The 20634-nt window shown below is 40.7% G+C and overlaps 2 protein-coding genes across 2 annotated transcripts; one reads left to right on the forward strand and one right to left on the reverse strand.

Moving 5' to 3' along the window:
- Nucleotides 1-245: 245 nt before the first annotated feature.
- On the reverse strand, nt 246-1697 carry fancf (FA complementation group F). The gene has a single exon (XM_070906918.1). It carries the CDS (start codon nt 1695-1697, stop codon nt 666-668), a length of 1032 nt encoding a protein of 343 aa, XP_070763019.1. The 3' UTR covers nt 246-665.
- Nucleotides 1698-6793: 5096 nt separating this feature from the next.
- Nucleotides 6794-19555, forward strand: LOC139286184 (growth arrest-specific protein 2). Its single transcript, XM_070906919.1, has 8 exons — nt 6794-6938; nt 9486-9616; nt 12961-13102; nt 14393-14456; nt 14626-14684; nt 14754-14836; nt 14927-15034; nt 19346-19555. The coding sequence occupies exons 1-8, from the start codon at nt 6794-6796 to the stop codon at nt 19553-19555; spliced, it is 942 nt and encodes a 313-aa protein (XP_070763020.1).
- The last annotated feature ends 1079 nt before the right edge of the window (nt 19556-20634 follow it).

The following is a 20634-nucleotide window of genomic DNA, read 5'->3' on the forward strand; positions in this document are numbered from 1 at the left end:
CTGATTACAAAGCAGCATGTGACACTACCATCTGTCCAAACCCTGAAAGCTGTGCAACAAATATCCAATTGTATTGAGTTAAAAAATCAATAACTTCTATTATTACAAGGTGTAAAAAAAGTATTTATACTGTGAAAGAAACAGACCAGTGCAAAGTATTCAAAGACTTACCAGATCCACACAAGTGATCATTTTTAGATTTATTTTTACATTTGTATTATTTCATCCTGTAAATGTATCCAGTATGTTGTTTTTCTGATTCTGTGTTAGTCTGCGTACAATTATATTTCACAAGTTGAAAAAAATGCAGCATGAAGAATCTAAAAAGAAAAGAAATCTCTGAGAACGACTGGACAGCATTCAAGATTTGTGTGCTCTTCATGTGTATTTTGCACTGAAAGACCTGAGGTGATATTAATACTGATATGATACCAGAGTTTTAGTACTGATACCAAAATATGGACTAAAATACACAGTATTACGATTGAAACTGTCTGAACAGAAGAACACACATCTGAGCAAGCATTTTATGCCAGTCATTGACAGCTTCCAATAATGGGTGCTATGGACCCAGCCCTCGTCAAACATTGCATCTAGACATGAATACACATTTGGCTATATTTTGGCCATCTCCTCCAGCTCTAAAAAAGCTCCAAGACTGACAGTCACTTTTTTAATGCTGACAGGAGGTCTCCCCAAACACTCAGACCTCTGACATCAAAGTCTCCATCAGAAATTTTCAAAGCATTTAGCTGTTTTTTTATATCCTCCCTCAGAGAGGGACAGGCCTCAAACAAGGCCAGAAAGTGCTCAGTCAGTCTCTGGAAGGACACTGTTCGGTTTGAGCTGGTCTGAACCCATTCACCGTCACTTAAGCTGTACTCCATATCCGAGGCCCACTCTTTCAGCATGTCACAGTAAACATCTCTAAATTTGAGGTGTTTTTTGGCCAGGTCTATAAGAAGTGTATTCGGCAGTACAGAACACATGTGCTGCAGCACACTGTGTTTTTTCTGCAACCAGTCCAAGAGAAAATCCTGCGAAGCAGTTTGTGCACCTGAGTTTTTGGTTGTCAGCAGAGCTGCAGCGATGACTAGACAGAAATGTTTTACTTCTCCTTCACATCCCTGGAGGACGGAATCTAAAAAGTGCTCTGTCCAGCGGGCTTCACTGCTTTGGCTCAGCAGAGCACCCAGCCTCTCCATCAGCATCACCCCCTGCACCTCAGCATCAGCACCCACAGCTGACATGTGTGTGAGAGGAGTCAGGACCTTGCAAGCCGATTTGCACTGAATGATGTGGCTGCACAAGCCGGTAACATCCTGATACTCACTCTGCTCAGTGTTTACAGGACTCATAGTGTCAAAGAGTATCTTCATGATGGAGCCAGGAAGCTGAGGATTGTTCAACAATCCAACCAGCAACAGGTGCTGACACCGGGAGAGGTCCAAGAAGGAGACCTCTGTACATCCAGGGAAGGCAGCTTGCAAACTTTGATTTGTGAGCTGCAGCTGCTTCTCCATAATCCTCCTCATCGCGGAGTTATTGTGAAACCTTGAAAAGAGGTGTTCGCAGTACTGGGCCCAGTGAAAAGCTCTGGACAGAGTTTGTTTATCCCACTGCTCCACCACACCGCTCTGCGCCGCCACGGCCAGCAGCTCCGCCGTGCTCGCTAAGCTTTTCAGCACCGCCTCCATGTGGCGCTATCTGCGTTCAGAGTTCAGCCTCTGTGCGCCGGAGGTGGACCACTTCTCTCACTGTGGAGGAGAGACACAACTTTAACATTCACCCAAACTGTCCTCTGCCGCTGAAAAGCTGCTAAAACATTAGTGAGCTAGCTAGCGGGTTAGCTACAGGTTAGCTAGATTCGAACAACTTCGAGTCAACACACTAACGTTAATTAGGACTTCCGGTGGCACGTTTCAAAACAAAATAATTTGTTACATACAGTAGTAGTAGTATCTAGCGTGACGCACTTGTAAAGGAATATTTAGTGGAAATAAACATAGTTGCTGTACTCACTTCGCCTTTTCTCTTTTCCGTTTGTGCCGCTTTTGCCATTGCGCATGCGTACCTGACTGCTATGATTTAGCCAAATAATGTTCCTTCAAAATAAAAGCCACCGAGTAATTTATTGCGACAAAATGTTTCATTGAGGTATGAAATGATGTGAAATTGAAGCGAACACACACATTCTGGCTAACATACATATTTATGTAACACATTCTTAATATTATATCGTCAATAATATTGTAAAAACAACTAGCTTAACTTGTAAGATTCATGCATTTCTGATGGCAGAGCTATTCATAATAGTTGTGATTGTGTCTGCTTCATGATGATCGTCATGAATTACTTACCATTTGTTTACAACTACAATAATGTGCCATTCAAATTTAGCACTCACAGCAAACATAAGTGTAGATTTGACATACTCAGGGTCTGTCAGTTGGATCAGATTACATGGACACATAGAAAAAAAAAGAAATCCATGAAATCAAAGTGCATCGACGGATTAAATTTCTCGGGCTGACCTGCTGAATTCAGTCCAGAAATGTCATATTGAGGCACAACAAAGAGGAGAGAAGAGGGAGGCACTGCCAGCAGGATCAAACTTCCCTCCCATCAGCAGCAGCGGCGTGCGGTGAGTGCATGTGTGTGTGTGCTTGTGTGTGTGTGTGCAGTCAGATCCTTGTGCAAATACGTAGTGAGAAAGACCTCCCCGGTCCACATTGCTTCAGTGTTTTGGAGCCTAACCTGTGGGTCGTTGCACCGCTGTGAAAAGCATGAAAACTGGGATCCAGCAGCTCACAGGACGAGTGAGTGGAAGGTGCGCACCAACGAGCTGAACCATCAGGGTGAGCACATGATAAGGAGCTTTTTTTTTGGACTCATGCAAGACATTTTCTCTGCTTTCCTATTGCCAAATGAATATCATACTTTTGAATGTCTTTATGCATATTCTGATTTAGGTTGGGGGGGCTGTTCTCACCAGAGGGATGTGCGCTTTGCAGAATAGTGCCAAAATCAGTAGCTTATTTAAAGGTTTGGGCTCAGTTAAGTCTCACTTCTTGACAGTTAAAAATATGTTAATTCTTGCTTCTTTTTTTTAATTTCTCTTAAAAGTAATTCAAGGCATCTTTAATTACCCAGAATCTGACATATTTTCTTCAGTTGCAGCTCTCTGTCATTTCATTGGTTTTAATTGGTGGCTGCTCAGCTGGATTTCAGTCATAACTCATCAGGCGTCCTCCCTTCATCCTATTTCCAGAGCGGTGAAATGTCTGTTGTGGCAGTTTTTATTTGTGACAGTTGTAAAGGAGGAGACAGCGTTAAAATCTTATTACAGTTGTAAATAAAATGTGCTGCCAAGTGTTTTAAGAGGCCAATGCAACACAGTCCAAAACAAATTTATTGTACTAAAGTCAGACATAGCACTAAAAGATCTGTATGGTACAGGAATAAGTTTGTATATCCGTCAGCTTTAGACATATTGTCTGTCTGAAATGCTGTTTGTTGATGGTGAAAATATTTGTAACACTGGGGTCTTTAATAGAAGGCCTGAGGCAGCCTATTAGATTTTTTTAAGTTTATTAAGTCCAGAATAAATCAGGGCAGTATTTATGACACTCCATGTGGTTAACTAATAAACACAAGACAGTGTTATTGGAATGTGGATGAACAAGTTTGTGCTGGGGGCTTATTGTATGTTTTGTATTGTTTAATGTTGGATCATACAGGAGAATATTCAGCTTTTGTTGGCATTTTCTGCTGGAGACTTTGTACTTTACTGATCACAGCTGGTGATATAATGTGATACCTGAATACAACACTCACTCCCAACACACACAGTACTTATCTGCAGTAGAAACATGCTGAGCTCCCTTGTTTAAATGGACAAATCAGCCTCCAGATCAGTTTACTGTTGTAGAGGAGAAAGGCATGAATGTCGGTGAGGGTTAGGAAGACAGAGCCACTCTTGTTTTTTTTAATTGATGTGACTCAGCAGTTGAAATTCCCATCCATATGTCTTTCCTGGAGCAATATGCAGCCAACCGTGGCAGGTTATAACAGCTTTACTGAAGTCATGAGGCCTTTCATACTGAGAAAATGTATATTTGGATAACTCTGTGTGTTTGAATATCTTTTGGGTGTTCATGTTTATCTTTTTCTGATTCTAATCCCGAGTCCACTGTGAGATTCTGAATCTGATACTGAAAATATCATCACTAGATGAAGCAGCAAGTTCAACAGACGGTACATGCTACATAAAGCCTGGCAGAGTGGTGGTGCTGGCTATGTTTTTGGCCTGCAGTTGAAGAGGTCAGGCTACAGTGTGGTGAGAGGAACCTGGTATGTTTAACGACAGCTAGTTGTTTCTTTAAGACTCTTTCCTGGGAAAAAGAGGGGGAAACCCAGTATTATTCACGATCCTGTCGAGAAGAATACAGCTTTTGAGGGTTAACATTGACGTCAAGATGAGTGATCAATACAATACAATGACTGAAAAATATCTAAGATAACATCTTCATTATGACAGGAAATATAGGTTGTTTTTTAAATGTTTCCCAGTGACTGATATGTCAAATAGCCATGTTTTTATTTACACATAACACCAGTGAATGGGCTTGTATGGAGGGGTCTTGTACTGTCCCAGTGCCCTTGTTCTGTCTGTCAGCCTGCACCACAGTGGACGTGGGAATGTAGCACCTGTGCGTGAGTGCTGAGCTCCAGAGTTTTGTGTGTGTGTGTACGCAACGAGGAACTCTTGTCTTCAGTAAGATAAGACAACCTTGGTCGGACATCAAGGTCCTGATGTCCACTGTTGCACCACAGTGTGATTTGGTTACAGCCAACTCCAGAGGGACCTTGAAATGTTACACAGCTTTAAAGGTCAGATTCCTCACATTGTGTTACACTCCCTCAGTATTCAGAGGACATTTTCGGCCATCACAGACTATGAACTAATTGTTCATGGCGGCTTCGCTTCCTTGTTTGAATAAGCCCTTCTTATAATTTGCATAACATATCCTGTTGCTATTTGCCTACCATGGGGAATGTAAGCCGTTCCTGCTTGTGTCCATGCTGGAGCCAAAACTTTTTTTTATGCAACAACTTTAATGCAGCTTAAAGAAGAATTTAATGACAAAGAAACAGAGGAAGGATACAGTAGAACAAAAAATATCACAGCATCAGCATCATATCACCAGTTTCTCTCATCTATGTTGTTAAGTAATCTGTAACAATAGAAAAGTTAAGGTGTCTGTCAGCTCATGTATTGTCGCCATCAGGCGCATTTTCTGGCAAAACACTTCTTAAAATGAAGTTCCTTGATTACATGACTACAACTATTACCTTGGAGTAATGTAAGCCTTGAGTAAAGGTGTCTTTGTGATGCCATCATCTTTAAGCCTTGAAGTTGTCTTCTCCATGTCCTCACACTCTCTCCATGTCAGTGTGTACTTTGGAGAGGTAATCACTTTTAAACTGTGAATATTAACTGCAGAGCTGTTGATGTGTGCTGTTAGTCTGCCCGGGTCTCACATCTGGTGCCCAGTTGTTTTGTCAATTACTCACTTGTCTCAGCAGCAAATCCACTAATGGAGTGACACTGGACTGAAATGTGAAAGATTTTCACATAGCTCATACAGTGAACGCTTGGCATACTGTAGCACAACATTGGAAAAGACTGTGAGAAATGTCTCATTTACTCAGTGACTTCACTTTGCAGGCAGTAAGTAGCTGTTAAATATTACTCTAAATATTGAAGTCAAATGCAGCCTCTCAGGCTGTAATTTTGAGCCTGCTGCAGTGCCGACTCGATTGGATTGATTTAGACTATATGATAGACTGTATCATAGATTAGAGTATTCTGAAGGAACTCTTTGTCTGTGTCTGCTGTTTGTTGAATAGAAATCCTACTGTATGAGTCTGACTGGTATAAAAGTGTCTCTTGTCTGGTGGAGAGGCGGACAGGAACTGTTCTGTCAGGGTCCATGAGAACGTCTCATGTCATCAGGTGGACTGTAAACAAAACCAGGATTTAGCCAACAGGACAAAAGCACTCAGATCCCTCTTCTCTTGTATTTATTTGATCCTCCTCTGCTCCTGTTGGGAACGTTGGGCCTGAATGTCAGCTGTTATTGAAGAATATTGTCATGATAGTTTAGATCATGAATGTAAAACAAAAATGTTCAGAAGGTCTTTATTTCCACAAGTGATTCCTTCTGTTATCATAATAAATCATAACCTTCAGAAATACATATTGGTCTCTTAAGAGCGACAGTATATTTAGTAAGTAGGTTAGAGCTGAAATGATTGATTAGTTTATCGTTTTAGTCATTTGTCAAGAACAAATACCTTTCTCTGGTGTCAGCTTATCCAATGTGAGGATTTCCTCTGTTTTACATCATTGTCAACTGAATATATTTGGGTTTTAGGCTGTTGGTTGGTCAAAATAATACATTTAAACACACCACCCTGGACTCTGCATAATATGGACTATACATATATATGTATATATATGGTATATACAAGTAATTTTAACGAACACAACAAGAGTGGCCTGAAAGATGTCTGTGCAGTTGAATCAACACCTCAGTGTCACAGTTTCAACATTACAAGATTCACATATGAAGTATTTATTGCAGATCTCTTGTATTATATTACACAGATGTTACTTTTATTGTGTCCATTTGAAGGTTTGAAGGTTTACATTATGTCCCTGTCTGTCCCATCTTTGTGTGTCTCACCCTCCTCTTCTTCTCCTTCCTCAGGCCATCAATAGGGAACCATGTGCAGCTCCCTGAGCCCCAAACATCCCAGTAGCCCCGGCCTCACAGACATGCAGGAGTATCACCAGTGGCTGGCCAGTCGACATGAAGCCAGCCTGCTGCCCATGAAGGAAGACCTGGCCCTGTGGCTCACTAATATTCTCAGTAAGCAATGCTCACATGCAACACATACATGCAGGACACATCTGACAACATATTGGCAAAAAACATTATCCTACATCTAAACATAAATATCTTTGCTTCTCAATCAGTCTTAAATTTCTGTTAATGCTCATTAAAAAAATACACAGTATGAGGAAATAAAATGTTATCTCCAGTCCAATCCCAGTTGAAGCTGAACCTGATGCAATGTTATTGACTTGGCTTTGAAAAATGTCCTTACCTCCTAATTGAACTGGTATTGCTGATGTAAACACCTCTGCGGGGGAACTGGAATCAATCTGAACCTCATTACAAACTATTTTAAAGTCATTAGAATATGTGAACCAGTTTTCATGTTCACACACACTCACATAGATTTGCCCTAATTGAATAATGGGCGTCATTAACAGCTCTTGAATAATGCACAGCGAGTAAAGAATAAGCAGTAGAGGGAGCATCAGCAGAGGCTTTTTAATAAATCACCCCATGTAGTGTACTTCTTCAACAGAACAGTCAAAACAATACATGAAGCAACTTTAGTGTCTCCAATTTAACACACACCCAACTCTGGTAAGGTAACTTTCAGCTTAACTCGTAGACTCAGTATGAGAAGACAACAGCTTTGATTTGTTGAAACAGTCATCAACAGTAAAGACATAAAGTTAAGAACTCATGTCCATGTGGTCCTGTGAAACAGTGGTTTCCAACCTGGGGGTCTGGACCTCCACAAGGGCTCATGAGATTATTTTCTGGGTAGTAAGTAGTCTATAGTCTTTGCTTATTTTCTAGTGACTTTGCATGGACCTTGTGTTCAGAATTATTTGTCAAACTACTATTCATAAGGTTGATAACGAACCTTCAAGCTCAATATTCTGTGTCTTCAGGCATCTAATATGATTGAAATAAAACTGTGGAGCGAAGATCACTCTTTGATTGAACTGTTTGCAACTCATAGGCATGCACCCTGTGATGGTCTGTAGACATTGCATCACAAGTAGACATTGCTTCATTTTTGGGGTTCCCACACAAAAAAAAGGTTGGAAACCAGTGATTTAAAATAGGCTGATTGGCAGGTTTAACTGTGGCACCAGTGACCGACCTGTCTCGACACAAAAATGTACTCGTTAGCAAAACACAAATTCTTAAAATTCCTCCACCAGAGTGGGTTACAATGTAAGAATTAAACAATTGTCCACTGGATTTCCAAGAGACAAGAGTATGTTAACCAGTATTTTATCCACATTTTAAGATTGTTAAAGGCTGTATAGTCTTTAAGAAGAAAGGCAGTCTGCTGATGCACCTCATATTTGAAGTTTTTATTCAAAATGTGCTTTTGAACTATAGGTGCACTTATGGTTTAAATTGTTCACCCAATGGCTGGGAGTTACTCCATGGGACATCCTGCTTCCTCAACTGGAGGCCAATTAAGTTCCTGAAAATGACCCCTTCCTGTGTGTGAACAACTTAGAACAACTTCAGTATCTTCCCTGTTATCTCTGCGTGTTTGCACTGGAACCAGCTGAGCAAGAAACCTCTGGTCTGCTGTGGCGAGGGATCAAAGACAAAAAAGACTTCAGAAGCGAAAGCATACATTGTGTTTCCAGTAAATACACAGTATCGGACCAGTTTGTTGGTTTAAGCCTCGTTCTGTATGTTCAGCACATTAAAATTGTAAGAAAGAAGGCGCTGATATGCTTAGCAGGGTTTAAAGTTTCAGGTGGGAGGAGCGGCGCTGTGTAACGATGAGTCCACTGACTGAGTGGGAGGCGGATGCTTGGTTGTACTGATGAGTCATATTGTTGTTGTGATGGGAGGTTGGAGGAGCTGAGCAATTTATAGGACTGAGTACTTGAGCTTAAATGTTTCTCGGAGAGCCCTCTGGAATATACTTTCCTCACGCAGCGAGGAGCGAGGGAGAGTTTGAGCATATAAGACGGGAGCTCACTGAGTATTTCTCAAGATTTCAATCTCTCCTTTCTGGGCTCAATTACAACATTTGGAACTCATTAAACGTCGAACCCCCAGACCCCTCCTCCTATAAGAAACAGAAAGGGGATTAAAAAAAATCTCTCCGGTTTCTTTCCACAGACACCCCCCTGCCACCACCTCCTATTTCACAATGATCTAACTAAGAAGGAATGGTCCTCTGGAAGTCAGTCAACTGGACACCACATGTTGATCACCAATCTATTTCTGCAACTGTGCAGGATAATGAGGCATTACTGTGCACAATCAGATGCCCCCTTTTCATGTGACCTTGACTTTGCCACCCCTTGGTGTACTGCGAGAAAATCCCCCCAGATTCCCCCAAGTTATGTTGTAATATTTGAACATTTGGCTTCTGCAGAGCTAAACCCAGCAGCACAAGCCAAGCTCAATCAGCCAAGCGGTTTCTGAGAGTCAATAACATTGCGTCAGGTTCAGCTTCAACTGGGATTGGACTGGAGATTAAATTTTATTTCCTTATACTGTGTATTTTTTTTTAAATGAGCAATTTTATGTCAAATTTATTGCTGGATTCTCTGCTTTCTTTATGTGTCCCCTGGTCAGGTCTGGAAATCACCGCTGAGAGCTTCATGGATCGCTTAGACAATGGCTTCCTGTTGTGCCAGCTGGCTGAGACACTACAGGAGAAGTTCAGGCAGAGGAATGGAGACCTGCCTGCCCTCGGCAACAGCAAGGTATGGAGAAACCTGAGGAGTACAGTAGTCCGGCATGATAACGGTTACAGTGAAAACACCAATCTGGGAGCCAAGTGTTCCTAGTTTGAATGGTTTGACGGAGGATTGATCCTGAGAGGGGAACCTTCGTTCAGGCAGTAACTTATTAGATCATTTTGACTGACAATCACTATGGTCTCAACTATTTTTTACAATTCTCCTGCTTGATTATAAAAGAATGTGAAATCCAGACATACTAAGTAATACATGTTTTGTTTTTAACTCTTCTGTGTTGCCACATGAATGATCCCATGAAACCCTGTCGTTCTGTGTAATTATTTGGACCAGACTGCTTGCAGACAACAGTATTGACGATTTATTGAGACAGGAAACAGCTATACCTTAATATTAGGTTTCCATCAATAAGATCAATAAAAGATATACTTACCTTTGGAGAGTAACACAGAGACACTCTGAAAACTTAAAAATGCTAAGTAGCATTATATTTGATTTCCAGCCTGTCCATAGATCTTACTAGTTGATTGGTTTTGGCAGCTCAGCACCGACCATGAATCCCAACTTTGCAAGGAGCTCCACAATTTCAGACAGCAGTGCGCAAAGGGTGGGATGGGGGATGGGGCCTGCAGCCTTCAGCAGGGCTAAAAAGAAAAAATAAGGCTGGCAAGGACACATTAACTGATGGGGCCCCACATCCCCTGTGAGAATTGGCAGAACTACGTTAAATGTTCATTTCTTGTGAGCCTTGAGTGAAGGTTTAATGCATTTTATAAGATTAAAGTGTAGCCTTGCAAGTTGTTATCTGTAATTTAACCCGAGCAATCATATATTTTACTGAGTCAGTGCTCAAGAAAACCAACCGATTTGGGTGCAAATCCTTAGATTTGTATCAGCTTCAGAGCTACTGCAAGAAGGTTTGATGTCTTTAGCACATTACTGACAAATCAAAGGATGTATTTCCACTTGTGTCCAGTCTATAGAAGTCCATAGAAACATCCTACAGAAATGAGCAAATTTTCCTTGGCTTTGTAAAACTTTTCTAGAACTTGATTAGTAGCCTTCAAACCTAAAATTTGAGAGTCTAAAATGAATCTAGTGTTGAATATGGCAAAAGCATAACCTTGCAGACATGAATGCATATTTGCAATATCGGTACTTACTTACACACTAAGCTGGTGCACAGTGGGATTATATTTTTCTAACAGAGGGAAACACTGATGGGGGCATGTTTCTGTCCAGAGGAAAAGAAGCAAAAGACTCTTTTGTTGGCTCTTTAGTAAGAGTTGTTGATGTTTGCGCTGAGGCATTACTGCGCTGATGACGGTGGGTCTCCTGATCTCAGTGTGATTGTAGCAGCACAGATGTGAGGAAATACTTTAGGTCAGTGACCGTGGGATGGCAGAGGAGCTACTGAAATAGAGGAGCCTATTGATCATGGAGGCCAACTGAGAGAGAGAGAAAGCAGAGGAGTCCTGAGGCAGATAGGAGCCCTGGAGAAAAAAGAGAGAGTGATCTACCCTGACCTGCAACTTTATAAAAGACCTGCGGCTTTAAAATCAAACAAAGCTGCATTATGTTTTATAGTGAGCATGATTTATTGCTGTACCATGAAAGATTAATCACATTCTCCATGCCTGATACACTGTACCTCAACTTATGTCATTTTCAGTTTATAATTCATGTCAAACAATTGTTGCTTCAGCAGCTTATCATGGCATTGTATAAGCTGGAGCTGTTTACTGTTACATTTTACCACTTTAAAGAGGACTTCCATCTGCTTTCAAGTCTCATTATAAGTTGGTGTGGTGTGTGTGGAGTCGGACTAAGTGATTCCAGCAGAGAGAAACGATAAATCCCTTTGTAGATGCTGCCTCTCGAACATCTTCCCACATGTTTAGATCAATCAATATCAACTGCAGATGACTGATGATAATATTTCTTTCTTGTGATGTTACTGTCATGTGCCAAATTCAATACCACCACCTCATTGTTCAAATGTATTGTCATACTACGCAAATGCAAAGCAAAAGTTCAACATTTTAGGAAATGCTTATCTGCTTTCCGGTAGAGAGTTACACGAGAAGATTGATACAGTACCACTCCCATATCTATCTATCAAAGGTAACAAAATCTGCCCACCAGCACCTCTAAAATTCAGTAATCTAGCCATCTTGTTTGTTTAATCTGTACAAAAACCGAGATGTAAAAACGACAACTGGCCATTTTACAGGGTTTTGTGTCAACTATTTCTTGGCTGGGACTAGTTGCCAGGCAACCAGCAACAGAGACAGGACGTTTCTGTGCCGGAAATATTTCACCACATAACCCCCCCAACTTTAGAGGTGCTGGTAGGCACATTTTTATAACCGTTGGACAAAGCCAGGCTCGCTGTTTCCCCCTGTTTCCAGTCTTTATGCTAAGCTAAGCTAACTGGCTGCTGGCTGTAGCTTCATGTTTAGCGGACAGATGTGACAGTGGTATAATCCAAAACATCAAACTATTCCTTTAAAATGTGCATATATATATATATATAGTTGTAAAGGTAAAGGTGTTGAGAATATGCTGCAGGTCCATATAACTCATAAAGTTTATAATCTCTTTATTATTGTAAAAAATTACATTATTTTCAAGCAAAGTACTTCCTTGTCCTTATTATTAGTTCCCATCAGATAATTCAGCAAGCCACCACAGAAATAATAACATGTCATGCTGACTGTCAAACGAAACTGGCAATGTTGTAATGTGGCAGACGTTATTTCTCCAGGAATGCAAAGTAATTCAACAACAGAAAGGATCCCAGAAAAAAAGTGAAAAGGAGAGCCTGGAAAGAAAAGAAAAATACCCACAAAAGCCTGCATATTTCCAGCATGAGCTCATTGCACCTTTCTCATAGCAGACGCACATATCCTGTATAAAACCACAGCAAGGCGCATAAATCTCCCCGAACAGACCGTGTGGGGGCTGAAACCCATAAGCATGTCATTTGATCCCAAATCATAGAAAGCCTGGTAAAGTAGCCCCGGTTTTCTAACCCGCCATCTCCCATATTGATCTGTATGGAAAAGACCCTTGATCATGAGCTGAAACCAGAGCCTCGGCAGATGGAGAAGAAATCAGTGTAGATAAAGAGTGTGTGGCTCTATGTTTTGATGGAAACTCTGGGGGTTGGGCAGGAAAAGTCGCCCTGGTGGACATTTGTTTTCTCTTTGTCAAACACAAAGTAAAAGATCATGTTCAAGTGTCCATGTACTATTCATCAATGAAAGTTAGGGGATGTTCTTCATCTTAGGTTAATTTTTGTGTAGCGTACATGAAGACATCTACTAACCTCTCCATGTCTCTAGCAGAGTATTCCCTGTCGGAGGATACCGTGCCGGCAGAGCGCTCCCTCCGGATCCTTCTTTGCACGGGACAACACAGCCAACTTCCTGGCCTGGTGTCGTAAGGTTGGAGTTGGAGAAACATGTCTGTTTGAGTCAGAGGGTTTAGGTGAGTGTGCTCTTTTTCTGCCATACACATCAGAATGCTAGAAAATCTACATGCTGGACAAACAGGGTGGTCTATAAACAGGCTTCAGTTTCCTCGTAGTGATACAACACAGTCGGGCTCTGGCTGTCACTGGCACTGCCAGGGCATTGGACTCGGATTTCTATCTCCTGTGAATGGCGTGATTGTGCAGGTAGAGTATCACACAGGTTGAACTGTTTCCCTCTCCTACCCTCTGGGGCTCAGAGGACTCACGTCTCAAGGCTCTGCTTCAACTCCTTTGACATCACAAAGCTCACAAGGGCTGCAGTGAGCACTGTGATGGGAGCAGCTCTACCTGACGATAAGTACATGTGCACATGTGCATCTCGAATACTGTGCTCATGCACAAAATGTCTGGAGTAAAACAAAGGGAGCACAGACAGAAGGGTGTGAGTTGGTGAGAAAGTAGGCCAACGCTATGCAAATGATTTCCCCAGCCCAGAGAAGGGGCATTCTGCTCTCTTCCTCATCCAAACACTCAGCGTTGTATCTATGCCTCTCTAATCTATTGCAAGGATTTTTTGCGTGTTATGTCTCTGAAATATGCTTTCAGTTATGCCTGGATTGAAATACTATCCTAACAGTCAGATCAGTATGTGACCCTGCCAGTGACAGAAATACCTCGAATATCCGTACATTCCTGTAATTTCTCACTAATGGCTGGTCGACCATCACTATGCGATTTAAACTATGCAAATTATTTCTGAAGGCACACACACAGTAATCTATCAGCACTGCACCTTCACATGCAGTTGTGATATAAAATGTTGTGGAAATACTTTAGAAAACAGTAACAGCTGACTTCTGTCATCTTTCTTTCTTTCTTTCTTTCTTTCTTTCTTTCTTTCTTTCTTTCTTTCTTTCTTTCTTTCTTTCTCTGGATGGATTTATCGGTTCAGCAGTAGATGTAACAACACCAGGTTTGCTATCATGCAGTGGATATTTTGTCTATAATGCATGGTGTGGTGTGTCACATGTACATCTTGTATCCACTCTCACTGTCTGGTCATATATTCTGTGAGGTTAAATAAACACCTCAAGCCTACATATACATCCCAAATCTGAACAATACTCATTTTCATTTGATTCGGGATGAACGGGATTGCAAAGGAGAGGAACATCTGAATGCATGAAGCTCAGTTTTGTGTGCCTCTTACCATCACTCATCCTCACTCATTGCCTTTGTCCAGATACCATATCATGTGTATATACTGTAATTACCCAATGCTAAAACTTGATGTCTTCCTGTAGTTCTTCATAAGCAGCCCCGAGAAGTGTGCCTCTGTCTTTTAGAGTTGGGACGGATAGCATCACGGTATGGTCTTGCTTTTTATATTTTAGTTGATTGTGATTATTTTCCCATTTACTTCTTTTGATTGTTTTGTAAATATTTTCTTGATGCTTTGTACATTTCCCCGCTGTGGGATTAATAAAGCCTAAGTCTACATTTATGGAATGACATAACTATTGTTTCCTTGGTCTAGGTACAATGTTGAGCCTCCTGGCCTCATAAAACTGGAGAAAGAGATTGAACAAGAAGAGAAAGCACCTCTACCACCTCCATCACCTTTATCCCCAGTTCAGCCCCTCCCTCCATCCCCCTCTTTGTCTCCTACCCCGTCTCCTTCTCCATCTCCGACTCCTACCAAAGTCAGTTCCAGCAAGAAAAGCACAGGGAAGCTGTTGGATGATGCTGTAAGTTAGCAGTAATTAATCTCTGGCTTTGCTTCTACTTTTGATATCAGGGCGGAAACACATATATGTTTATCTTTGTGTGTGTTACAGGTAAGACACATCGCTGATGACCCCCCCTGCAGATGTCTGAATAAATTCTGTGTAGAGCGACAGTCACAGGGTCGATACCGCGTTGGCGAAAAGATGCTTTTTATCCGGGTGAGTTTATTACAATACAGTTTACATGTATGCAGCATCTGGTGTTGTTTTCATTTTTGAACAGTGGAGAAAAAAGTATTGAAATCCTTTACCTAGTTAAATGTACGAATATCACAATGGAAAAAAGGTTCAATTCAAAATAAAAGTCCTGGTTTCTCAGTCTGAGTATTATTTTCTTTTGATTAACATATAAGCAGGATTTTATTGTAGAGGGAGGTTCAAGTGCAGAGATTTCAGGCAGGCAAACTCCGTATCCTCTTTTAAATCTCCTCTTAGAACTCACGTTTATTGTATGGTCTTTTTCTTAACTGAAGGTATTTGTTGTAATCATTTAAATTATTTCATCTTATGTTTCGGATTTAATTTACATTTATTATTTGTTTTTATTGTTAAGCAGTTTGTAACTGTTTTGAAAGGTGCTATATAACATATAAGTTATTATTATGAATTCATTACTTGTACTTCCATTTTATACTATTTGTACTTCTACACTACATTTTCAAACATGTACTTTTTATTCCACTACATTTATTTTGCAGCTATAGTTACTAATGATTTTACAGATTAATATTTTACATAAAAATCATATAATCAGCATCATCTAGTCAATTAATTTATCCAACAGTATTAAAAATTTCCAGCAGGGACATAAAATATTATGTACATGTCAAGGTGTCAGTAGTAATAATCCAACACTGACAGGGACCTGCCTAATATTTATAATAATAATCCTTCTTTACTTTTACCTGCATACAATTTTGAAAGGAGGACTTTTACTTGGAGTGGTTTAACATTGTATAAGGTATAAATACTTTTACTTAAGTAAAGAGTCTGAATACTTCTTCCACCACTGTACTTCATATACTGTTTGCTACCTTATTGTCAAACTGTGCAACACATTATCAGAAATAAAAAAACTTTATTCTGCAAAGTAATTTGTAACTGCAAATGCTGGATAAATGTAGTTGAGTAAAAAATATTTCCTTCTGAAATATGGTGAGTAGTAAAAGTATAAAGTTGGTAATAATCAAAGTGCCAGAATCCATAAACTGAACTGGGCTAGACATTTACTTTTCCTTTGGATCTCTGCTGTTAAAAACGTTGTGCCAGTTCGCTGTGTTTTCTACTTGTTTTATTGATTTGATGTATTTCACAACATATTAGACAGAGAAAACCTCACAAAAATAAAACAAGTTCATATTTTTGCTAAACCAATTTCATCCATTCTATTAATTTCCAGATAAGTTGGATGTTGATAACAATAAGGTCTCACATTGCAGTGCAAACCCCTCTCCTTTCAGCATATGGCAGTATGTTGATACTTGGGGCTGGCTTTGGGATGAAAGTAACTCATTGTGTCTGGAGAGCCCGCCTTTGCTGTGAGCTCTCATTTACTGGTAATGGTATTCCGACAATGTCCATCTACAGCCAAATAATGTGGCTCACTGGCTGCAAAAGGAAAATAACATCCACACATTTCCATATGATCTGATGACTGAGTTATTATTTAGAAAAATACTTTACTGAGCCATATCACCCAATACTGGCCGCTGCATTAATTACATCTCATATGACATTGAATCTATCAACCCAGGAAATGTTACTCGGCTTTCTCTGAGTGGCGGGATAAAGGCTATTGGAGAAAGATAAATGGAGGCTAACACAGATTAGAGAAGTAGCATTGGTCCCCTTGGGATCCTGGTTACTTGGCAACCCACAACCAGGATTCACACCTCTAAGAATGTGATTCATGACAGAGCCAAAGGAGTTTACTCTTGGGTGTCCTCTGCTGTCGGCCCGCTATATTGCAACTACTCATGTTAAATCTAAACCAAATCAAATCTAAGTCACTTTAAGGTTTGGATGAACAAAGCTGTTTTGAAATATTAGTAAATAGAACTATAATTTCCTGCTAAAAAACACGAGATTCTGCGTGAATCTGAATATTTATCATCACTTGATGCCTTTTCGATCACTGAGTGCTTCAGTCTTCATTGTGTTGCTGAGCAACCAAGGACAAATGGTGAGAAGCTCACAGTGTTGTTGTGTTGATCCAATGCAGTCTGCTGTACAGTATATAGTCTACACTACCTTACATGTCAAGTCAAGTCAATTTTATTTATATGGACCAAAATCACAAATTTGCCTCAAAGGGCTTTACAATCTGTACAGCACACAACTCCCTCTATGCTTAAAGCCTTGATTTAAATCCCCCCAAAAAACTTAAATGATGACAAAAATGTACTACCATGTGTACAAGCCACAGTTACAGTATGTGAGATACCTCATTTGATCAGGCCAAAGCAAGTGTTAAACCTCAGTTCCTCTATCTCTCAGCCAGCGCTCTTCACAGTCAAGATGCTTTAATTAAAATTCCTCAGATGGTTTTACCTCCCAGCAGCTGCTTCCACTGAAAAGGCATGAATGCAGTTAGGCCAAGTCACTGTCTGTAGGCAGCCATGGAGCGAGGACAACAGCGGCACGCAGCACATATAAGAATCTACTCCACAATTATCTGTACAGCCTGAGCGACTGACCTTCTCAGCTCCTGGAATAAATGAGGTGGCTGTAGCGTTAACAAGGGGGCAGAGTAACACCACAGTGTTTGTGAGAAGTGCTGTCCAAGCTCAGCCCCGGGCCTCTGTCCTTCTGTGGGCTGCTGAGGAGGCAACGGGCTCCAACAAGGGTCTTGTCCCAAAGCAGCGTGATTGAAACCCCTCTGCATCACACAGGTCCATTAAATCCAGTCACAAAGCCTGAGGGCCTGGTCCTGGTGATTGGAAACACTGCCCTGCCAGTGCCTTCTTGATTGATTCTTTTAAGAGGCTTATAAATGTTGCATGTTATGCTGCTGGAGGGCAGGAAGCCTCATAACTGGCCAGACTGAGGTGACAATCTTATGAGGTAGTTTACCCTTTTTATCAAACGATTCAGTTTGGTATTTGTGTGAATCATTCTCCTTCTGTTTGTGTTTTTAAAGACACATACAGCATCCTAATAGTCTTAATAAAAAACAGTTTATTTACTAACAAACTTGTTTTAGTAGAGGTGTAATGGCATGTTAATGAGGTACTGTAGGGGGTGATAAGGCTCCATAGTGAGGCAGATGTGTTTTATGTGCACAGCCACTGGTGAATGTGGGTGTCTGAGCTCCCAATATATCAGAGCCTTTTATTTCTTCTTCTCTTCATTAAAATGGCCGATGTTGCCATGGTACCCAACCTTGAGAATGTGCCCTGATGTGGTAGGTGGCATCCTTTTGAACCAAATGTTGCTGATTGAACGATACGAAACACTGCATATAATTCCTTGGTTAAGCAGAGCATATACTGTAATGTTTTGGTTTTTGTGCTTTTTAGTAATGAAATAGCCATCGTCTGAGTATATCTTGGCCATGCTCACGGTCGGTCGGTCCACTACTTTGGTCCAAACTGAAATATCTCAACAACTATTTCGATGGAATACCATGAAATATTGTGCAGACAGTTGTGGTCCCCAGAGGATGAATCCTTCTGATTTCGGTGACCCCCTGCTCCACTAGCAGGTCAAGGTTTTCACTTATCCAGTGAAACAACTCAACATCTACTAAATGGATTGGCACAAACCTTTGTACAGGTATTCATGGTTCACTCGTGATGCATCCTAATGACTTTGGAGATCCCCAACCTTTTCCTCTAGTGCCACCTAGAGGTTCGCATTTGTGGTTTTGAGTGAAAATTCTCAAAACTATTGGATGAATTGCCATGGAATTTGAAACAGACATTCATGCCCTCCTCAGGATAAAATACTATGGTGAATTCCTGCCTTAAATCTAGCGTCATTATCAGGTCCAACCAAACCTTTGGTTTACGACTCAATACTTGCAAAACTGATGACATTCTCACCCTCATCATGAGCATGTTAGCATGCAGACATTAGCATTTAGCTCAAAGCATGGCTGTTCCAAAGTACAGTCTCACAGAGCTGCTAGCATGGTTGAGGACTCTTTATTATGTAATTCCAGAAATCAGACAGTGAGATCAATCCGTCACTCCATGTTTGTACTTAGCTGACTCAACATGGCATTAATCTGGTAAGACATGGAGAAAGCTTCACTCCAGGGGCATCAACCAGTTCGCAGCCCCCAACATCAATCAACAACCTCAGACATCAAAGCTATGCTTAACTGTTCATTCAACTTCTGCCTGAGAAGCAAAGCCTCAATCAGCGAAATGACATTAGTCCTTTAGAAGGAAGGGCTCAGCAACAACCATCTGAAGCTCTCCTTTGACACACTGACATCAGACACTATAATCCTATTCCTCTCTGCAGATGCTGCACAACAAGCACGTGATGGTGCGTGTTGGTGGAGGCTGGGAGACCTTTGAGAGCTACCTGCTGAAACACGACCCATGCCGCATGCTCCAAATCTCCCGGGTGGAGGGCAAGACGTCCCCCGTCGGCAGCAAGTCCCCCAACATCAAGGACCTCACCCCTGACAGCTACCTGGTGGTAGCGGCCCACTACCGCAGCAAGAAGTGAAGACATGAGACTGAAAAGTGCCATTAATAAAAGGACTCAGAGGATGACTTCTTGACCGTGTTTACTCCCTAATGGACAAGCTATGTAATATCCCTGACACATACTATGGCTACAGACACAAATGCATTCATGGAAAGCACCCTTGTGTAATAATGACGCTTTGTTATTGTTTTCTCAGTCAAAGAGAATTCAGTCGAATGGATGTTTGTCAGCAGCTGAAGCCTGGAATCAGACTAGTGGGCCCTTAACAATGTGTTTTATTTAGTTTTAGAAACCTGTAAACAGCTTTGAAAAAAGGGTTATCATTACAATATAATGAGTTAACTGGGTAAAAGTGAAGCTGTATATTTTCTTGAGTTGTTTTTTCAATCACTAATTGTATTTTAAGCAATATATCACTTATAGTAGGTAGAATCTTTTCAGTTTTTAGCTCACATGCTCCTTTCGTGTAGTCGATCAGGCCGACGGTACCTGGCTGTATTTGTACAGGTTAAAAGCAGAACTTTTTCTGAATGAAAGTAAGAGGTGGAGGTTTCAGGAGCTTTAAGAAGCCAGTATTCCTTGGCAAGCTGGCATGTGTGATAGTAGAAAGCAAGTAGACATTTTCCACCAAGTATGTATTGCCCCCCCCCCCTTTTTTTATTTGCCGTTTGGCTGATATTTTTATTCTAAATGCCTTACAGTACTTTCAATACACACAATATGCAAATTGAACTTCAATTATGACACTTGAAGAATACGTGTTCAACTTTCTGTCCAAAGAAATGTAATTTACCAAATCTTTACATGATAGTTCAAAGTATTCTTGTAAAAACTGCCAAATCTCTACTAGAAAACAAAATGTTATGGCTTTTTCTTTATAGTGTCTTTTTTATCAGGCTAAGAAAATGAAGCAATGCTTAGACTGTTTACATGTTGAATAACTATTCTATGCAATGCATTTTTATACTATTATCATTTTTATGAATTATTCATTATTAGGAAAGCTCCTGTTTTATATAATTTCTATTGCAACAACATGGACAATCACCTGTACAACATGCAGTCTGTGGTTAAATAGGACCTCGTTTATTTATGGT

This window comes from Enoplosus armatus, chromosome 6, assembly GCF_043641665.1.
Source record: "Enoplosus armatus isolate fEnoArm2 chromosome 6, fEnoArm2.hap1, whole genome shotgun sequence".
NCBI lineage: Eukaryota > Metazoa > Chordata > Actinopteri > Centrarchiformes > Enoplosidae > Enoplosus > Enoplosus armatus.

Excerpts from the sequence above, each read along its gene's own strand:
- fancf (XM_070906918.1), bottom strand. The coding sequence starts at position 1,697 with ATGGAGGCGGTGCTGAAAAGCTTAGCGAGCACGGCGGAGCTGCTGGCC.
- LOC139286184 (XM_070906919.1), top strand. The coding sequence starts at position 6,794 with ATGTGCAGCTCCCTGAGCCCCAAACATCCCAGTAGCCCCGGCCTCACA. Across the intron at positions 9,617-12,960 it reads CTGCCCTCGGCAACAGCAAG|AGTATTCCCTGTCGGAGGAT; the intron begins GTATGGAGAAAC and ends TGTCTCTAGCAG. Across the intron at positions 14,457-14,625 it reads TTGGGACGGATAGCATCACG|GTACAATGTTGAGCCTCCTG; the intron begins GTATGGTCTTGC and ends TCCTTGGTCTAG.